General features: G+C 46.8%; 1 protein-coding gene and 1 long non-coding RNA gene across 4 annotated transcripts in view; one reads left to right on the top strand and one right to left on the bottom strand.

Annotated features, from left to right (window-relative positions):
* LOC137430361 (synaptic vesicle 2-related protein-like) overlaps positions 1–7,808 on the bottom strand; it is a 194,221-nt gene that overhangs the window by 141,391 nt on the left and 45,022 nt on the right. For all 3 annotated transcript variants that reach the window (XR_010985040.2, XM_068121172.2, XM_068121173.2), the window contains exon 8: positions 7,299–7,424. Coding sequence is in view for 2 of the 3 variants with exons in the window: in XM_068121172.2 (XP_067977273.2) it covers positions 7,299–7,424 (126 nt within the window). In the remaining variant the exon portion in view is untranslated. The remainder of the gene's footprint in view (positions 1–7,298; positions 7,425–7,808) is intronic.
* Positions 1,552–4,548, top strand: LOC137430360 (uncharacterized). Its single transcript, XR_010985039.2, has 2 exons — positions 1,552–3,323; positions 3,518–4,548. It is a non-coding gene; the product is annotated as an uncharacterized LOC137430360 (long non-coding RNA).

Below are 7,808 nucleotides of genomic sequence, written 5' to 3'. Positions count from 1 at the left end.
TCTGCGAGGCCGGCGATTCTGATCGCGGCCGTCAAAATCCCACCTACATGTGGCTACTCAATGAGGCCGGCGAACTCTGCTGCCCGGAATCGCCTCAATGGAGGCTCGCTTGGCACCATGCGAGGACTCGTCGCAGCACGGATGAGTTTCTAAGGACGTCGAGCGGGACCTTCATAGCCTTTCACGACACTCGGGCTTATGCTTATGATAAGATGATCGTATACCATGTGTATTCTATATGGATATCTATGTCTAAAACTCCGGACAAAACACGGCCCGAAAGCTAAACAAACGAGACGCTACTTCCGATCCTTTGACCCGAAAGCTAAACAAACGAGACGCTACTTCAGGGCGTGATATGTATTCGATCCTTTGACCCGAAAGCTAACAAACAAGAGGCTACTTCAGGGCGTGATATGTATTCGATCCTCTGACCCGAAAGCTAACAAACGAGATGCTACTTCAGGGCGTGATATGTATTCGATCCTTTGACCCGACAGCAAAACAAACGAGACGCTACTTCAGGTCGTGCAGTCTATCGCTGCCAAGCATGCTCGCCCTCTCGACTCGGCGTGCTCGCCTCTCGACTCGGCGTGCTCACCCTCTCAACTCGGCGAAGCCGCACTGGTTCAACGGGCCGAGCTCAACTTTCGGTTTCCCTCGTACGCGGTGCGCCCTAGATAATACTTTTCGCTCGTCGGCCGGGTTCGTATTCCGTACACCGATCTCGAGCCCGCTCGAATGCTGCTGCCCAATGGACGCGAGACTTTAGATTTCGGAGTGCTACTTTACTCCGTCTGGGGATACCGCTCAGCTGGAACTCGCCGTCAAACCCGCCCGCACACGCCCGAACCAATTGATGACGTCATCGACTAAATCACGCGTTTGCTTTACAGCACCGCGCCCGATCGATCCCGATTTAACTGTTTCCCGCGCTTGCGTCATCAGAGTTCGTCTACCTGGGTACCTCTACAGATAGCAGATATCGATAGCATCGAAATACTCAATCTGACCGCCCCTTCCCGACAGTGCGTGTCATAACGTGGCGGCCTTCGAGGGCGCCTAGCCAACATCGCGGACTTATGCCGTTAATCGATAAGGCACGGGGCATTTGGGGGTGCACGGTGACCCCATGACACGGTGACATTGAGCGTTGCGCCCGACTCCCTCGTCTCCTGAGCAAGCCACGTGGGCACCGGCCCGCCCTTGACTCTGGGCTTGCTGCTTCTAGGACACTTGGGGGTGCACGGTGTCCCCATGACACGGTGACATTGAGCGTTGCGCCCGACTGCCTCGCCTCCTGAGCAAGCCACGTGGGCACCGGCCCGCCGGATCGCCCTTGACTCTGGGCTTGTTGCTTCTAGGACAGGTCTCCTGGCTCGCCTCCACACATTTCGAGACTGCGAGACGCCTCGCCCGGCCGCTGCCTGATTGCGTTCCCTCTGACCCAGACTGTGAAGGTCGCTCGACTTCGGTGCGCGATGCGCAGCTGTTGTCTCACACTTCACGACGGGGGGGGGGGGGGGGAGGGATGGACGAGTGAGGGGGTGAGATGATGATCCATCCATCCGGGCCATCCTCTTGGATGTCGATCCATCCGGGACCATCCTCTTGGATGTCGATCCATCCATCCGGGCCATTTTCTTGGATGTCGATCCATCCATTCTCTTGGATGTCGATCTATCCATCCGGGCCATACTCTTGGATGTCGATCCATCCGGGACGTTTTCCATTTCTCGATCTCGACGTTTTCTCTCCGGGACAATCCCTCCGGGACGGTAGCCGGTATAGCCGATCTTCTCCGATCCTCTGTGCGCTTCGCTGGGAAGGCGCATTTCGATCGTTTTGTGCGTCGTCGTAGCTACCATGCCGGTCGTTCGGGCAGTCTACGGAGGGCACTCGTGGCAAACGTTTTGCTTGAAACTATTTGCCGGAGCTTGTAATTCACGCGCTGCCGCAGAGAGCGCTCGAGTCTCGTGATTTCAAAACAGGGGGACTCCGGGGTATCGCGTAACTCTCGATATGGCTCTCGTCGGTTCTCTCCCTCGGCAATTCCATGACATGGATCTAATGTGGATCGACCATGTACCCTTGGGAGCCAAGGCAGGTACATGTAATGGACTTACTGTAATGGCCTCCTGTCATGTAATCTTACTTACTGTTACAACTCCTAGGCCGGTACAGACTTACTGTAATTGACTTACACTGTCATGGCCTCCTGTCATGTAATCTTAATTACTGTTACAGCTTACTGTAAAGAGGCTTACTGATTTACACATCTTCCACATCGACACATCTGCCTGAAATGCGTTGCATTGCGACGAATGGACATTCGCTCTTCGACAAGGTACACCTTATGTAATGAGTTGCATATCGCAAAGGTACACCTTATCCAGCACATAGGCCTGTGAGACTAGACTATTGTGACCCACAGGCTCATCGTCTGCCAGTATCGGACATGTTTGCTAACCAGGCTATGAGTGCGCCTAGAGAACATCTGCCGTCCCTCCCTTCGCCTGATACACCCCTGCCTGAAGCGGTGAGGGCACTGAGGTGCCCCTCCGACACCTGCCTCCAGCGGCTACTCCGAAGCAGGGGACTCCGGATTTGGGGACGACGTACCCGGTAGTTTCCGAACCTGTGCTGGCAGGGTAATACGCCACACTGACCTCTACGGATGGACCGACTGACCTGTACTACTGATAATGGATTTGTTTCATATAGCACTTTCCAGGAAGCCCTAAAGACGCTTTGACAGTGTGTGAAACATAACACAATGGCGCAAAGACAAGAATCAATAGGGATATTTCTTTGACACCCTAATAATGAAATAATGACTTCCTCTACCTATTAATGCTGACGCGCGCTCGCTTCCTGCCTAGTGGCAGCATAGTTCTAACGGCGGGGAGAATGTGGTGAAAATGTAAGTTGAACCCAGGTGTGACGCTCACTTAAACCACTGGGCGGTGTCTATAAGACCTCGGGACGTCCGCGACTCGAGGCCACTCCTGCGACTTTATACAATGACATGTAGAATTGAATGGTACGTACCCACTTATATTCTAGGCTTGCTTGCTTTGACTGATATATCCAATCTTTCTCATATGATGCCTTGATCCTGACATATATGTTGCATGGTGTATTTTACAGGATGATGTTACGATCTAATTGAAATTAAACCTATCTATGGGACGAGTTGTGGATCTGGTTGATTTTTCACAACAGATGTTGTATCGAGACCAGAATCCCGCTCGGTTGACAGTCACACTGCCAAAGATTGGCAAAAGTGTCCTCAAGAGGCGGCTGGGAAATCACACCTTCAGGTATGGACGTTCAACGGCTCCCAATCGGTGAACCGCAAATTCCCATTCTCTCCCCATCTTGTCGACTGCTCCCCTTTTTATATACTTTGTTTGCTTGTTTGTTTGATAAATGTTAGCTCTTTCACGAGCCTCGACTCTGTATACAAATTTTTTTTTAAAAATCCACGTTACACACACACACACACACACACCAGGTTAACGTCTGGATGCGGTGAAATGGTTGAAGCGAGGTGGAAAAAACCTGGAGTAATGCGAAATCAGGCGCGAGGCAAAATGGCCAACGGTCCGTTCTCGAGACGTAACGGCACTCCAATGATTCTCTTCGGAATCAACCGCAAAACCTGTCATGCAGGTTTATCTGTCACAGCGATAACAACTCTGTCGCAGGAATCCCTTTCCCAGGAAACCCCAAAGTTCGCTATTGACCCCCATTCGCCAGCGTTTGCTCAAAACCTCAAGCAGCTCGGCTCCTTCTCCGACCTCACTTGCTCCGCCTCCTTTTCTCTTCTTCTTTCTCTTCTTCTTCCTCATCCTCCTCGTCCGGTTTCTGGTTCTTTTTAAAACATTAATTTTTTTAACCTTTTGAAAACAGTTATCTCCAATTCACTTAAACGATAACAATAATAGTACATGGAACCAAAAATGTTTACAGTGGATGAGAACCACAACAACGGAAGTGACGAATCCGTAACAGGAGTCAATGAAGACTTGTTTCATGCATTCATAGACTGTGTACGATTATTTCCTTTGTTTCATTGGTTGAATTATATTGCACACAAAATGCATATTACTTTTTCTTTGAGAAATTTCATCTTTGGTTTTGCTCCTAAACAAGAACCTGTATCGAAACTGTTTACTTTCCTAATATAAACTGCGAAACTTGCTGTTTATTTAACAAGAAAAGATAAACTATCTGGCAAACCGACAGAGCACTGTAATATCATGTTGTCTTTTAATGCATTGGTCTCAGCAAGATTGAAACTTGAGTTTACCTTTTCCAACGAGGCCGGAAACCTTCAAAACTTTATTGATTAGTTGGTGTGTCGGTGGTTTTTGTGAGGTTGAAGAAAACGAATTGAAAATACTGTTATGAGATGCTGATTATGTTTCTTTTATTTGATGATCATTGGGTGGTTCTTCTTTTTGTTGGCATTATTGATTTGATTGTAAAACGTGTATATTATTACTTTTTGTATTTTTGTAATAAAAGGACTCAAAAGTCAAAGTCTCAGTCTTTCTCTTTCTCCCTCTCGTTCTCTCTCTTCCTCTCTTTCTCCCTCTCTTTCTCCCTCTCTTTCTCCTTCTCTTTCTCCCTCTCTTTCTCCCTCTCTCTCTGTCTCCCTCTCTCTCTGTCTCCCTCTCTCTCTGTCTCCCTCACCATCAGCCACAGCAATCCCATGAAGTCGACGCATGTAAAGCAAGTTTCTTCTTCTGTGTCTCATGACCTATCCCTGTCTGAAACTTTGCAGTGTGACTGGATCAGTTATCACGTGAGCTATCGAGACATTGTAGGCATGTCCGTCAGTCCTTCACGCAAAGAACAGTTTTCCGGACTTTTTTTCTAAACGCTTAATGCTAATGATTTCAAACTTGGCACATGGTTTCCCTATGATAAGTTACAGATCAAGTTCGAACTTCACGACGTTTCGATCATTTTTGACAAAGTTATGGTACTTTGAACTTTGGGAATTCTGATAATTCTGATGATCCTTAACTCAGTGCCATTTTAAGTTTTAATTTCCTTTAAAAAAGATTTTCTCTGCAATAATAGGACCGATTGAGATCAAATTTTCACCGTAGGAGGAACTCGGTCTGTAAAATATTTTAATGGTAATTATGACGTCACATGTCACGTGGTTCGGCCGCCATATTGTTTTTCGTGACAACACGAAAACCCCTTTTTCTCTGTAACGGCTGAACAGATCAAGGCCAAACTTTGCAGGCAGAATCGCATACCCATGACGAACAAAAAAGTCAACGAGCATGACGTCATGCGTCACATGGTTTCAGAGTTATGACGTTTTTAAGCATGAACCTTTGAACCCGAGCTCCTCCCTCATTTTTGATCCAATCGAGGGGAAACTTCACAGATCTGTTCAGCAGGTCAATCTACTAAAATGTCCTTTCAGAATTTGCGATAGGGCACGTGGTTTGGCAGATATCGTTAATTAAACGAAAATATTTTAAAAATGGATATCTCTTGTTTATTCGAGAGTTCTCCTCAAGCCGCACCGTGCACCCTCAGCCTCGTCTCGCGAACGTCAACAGCGTGACACAGCGCGTGCTTTCGGGAGGGGCGGAGCCAAGCCGAGCAACATGCAGTATATATACACATCGATCATTGATCATGAACCGGAAAATATAATAAATTGTTGATATTTAGCGACTCGAAAGGTTCTTTATCAACAACGTATTTTCTCGTGCTTCTGCTGACCTGTCTGCAAGGTGTATAAATCGAAGTCCCGAGTGCGATTCACAGGTGAGCCCGTCCTGAGGTAATTAGCGATTGGGAACGATTCAGAACCTGTGGGTAAATAACCCTTGGTAATTTCCCCAACAGTTTTCCGGATGACAGACTGCCGGTATGGGACATGTATTGCAGCGCAATACTCAGAATGCTTGCTTAGAATAAACCTGTATCTCACCACTGGCATGTCAGACGAGTGCACGGTTTGGAATTGGGGAATTATAACCGTCGCACGAGTCAAACTCGAGGCTATTGGTAATTTTCCACCAAACATGCTCCCTGGGGTTGTATGTCTGTATGTCTGCCTGGGGTTCAAGCTCGGCCCCAATCCTTTTTAAATGGTTAAATTACCATTGGTGACAGATATCGTTAGAGTTTTTGTATGGGAGAAATCAAAGAAAAGATCTGTTTGGCTTTCCCGTTGAATGGTCTACTGTTCCTGAGGATGATCCCTCACTAAATTGGTGATCTTCCAGGTGGAGGATTTGACAACGTGTCCACCCCACGGTCCACCTTTGCAATATCACAGTATGGTAATTCCTCCACTTCTATGATCTCTATGGTTTTCATGCAGATAATTGGGATGTTGTTTTATTTTGACTTGTAACACCCCTAACCCAGAAGAGACCGAACATGACAAACATTTGCATTGATAATTTGCATTAAAACCCCCACCCCCACTCCCAGTCCCTGAACCCTGTGGGCTATGAAATGTTTTATCACCTACAACCTTCCTGGGCCCATGACAAGTGCAACCACGAGTTTTCAACTCATTCCATCCAGCTTTTTAGGAATACATAGAACACAAAAAATGCACAAACAATCTGAAATGGCACTCGGTAGAGCGCAAACCTCCGCTAGGTTGAACAGTTTGTTTTGTATTCCACTGATAGACCGGATCTGGATCCGGACCTGAACCAAATTCGAATCGGCTTGTTCTTGTCACCTTCTTGTCACCTAACCAACTCGTCCACCAAGTTTCGTCATAACTCGTCCACAACTTTTTGAAATATCATGTTATATGTCGTTTTTTGCCCCATCTCTCAATGGTGAAGACTCACTTTAAAAATTCTCATATCCGGATCCGGATTCAGATCTTCACTAAAATGGAATCAATTCGTCCTAGTCACACAACCAACCTGTCCACCCATTTTCATCCGAATCCGTCCACAACTTTTTGAAATATCGTGCTATACATAGTTTTTAGCCCCATCTCTCAATGGTGAAGAATCACTTTTAAAATTGCAGTATCCGGAACCGGATCTTCACCAAAATCTAATCATTTCATCCTTGTCACACACCAACCTCCCCACAACATTTCGGCCGAATCCGTCGACAACTCTTTGAGACATCCTGCACACAGACAGATAGACAGACAAGGGTGAACACATAACTTCCGTACACCTTCGGTGGCGTGGGTAACAAAACATAAATGACAAATCGCAATTCGACAATCTATAAACAGTAATTAAAAGGCTTTTTCGCAATATGACCATGTTCATTCTTACAAAGCAAATGAGGACACTGACGATAAGTGGAAGGCAAGAAAGGAAGAGGAACCACTTCCAGGTCATGATGGGAAGAAGCAACACACCCAGGCCGACCATGACCAGAATGCCAAAGGACCAAGTCACCTATGCCAATCATGCAGATCAGCCAGACAAACAAATGAGAGATGGAATAGATAAATATGAAGTGCATAATGATAACATTGGGGACATCTTTTGGGGTTCGATAAAATTAACTAGTTTAAAGCCCGTAGAAGATGACGGGTTGAAACCGTTTTTGACGGTACAGCCTCGTGAGCATGCCAAAGTCTGAATTCTGGGCCTAGTGTCTGGGCTGCTTATATCATCTTTATTTGTTAGACATCCTGCAGACGTAAATGAACACTCGTTTTACTCTGCGCACATTGCACCTCACGTGCAGAAAATTTCGCCTCCTTTGTTTGTGTATTTGGGGTATTTAAGGGTCTTCAGGGTATTTTGGGTCTTCGGGGTCTTTTCGGTCTTCTGAGT

Source organism: Myxine glutinosa, chromosome 6 (assembly GCF_964187855.1).
Source record: "Myxine glutinosa chromosome 6, kmMyxGlut1.1, whole genome shotgun sequence".
Lineage (NCBI taxonomy): Eukaryota > Metazoa > Chordata > Myxini > Myxiniformes > Myxinidae > Myxine > Myxine glutinosa.
This window is presented reverse-complemented; position numbering and strand designations above follow the sequence as displayed.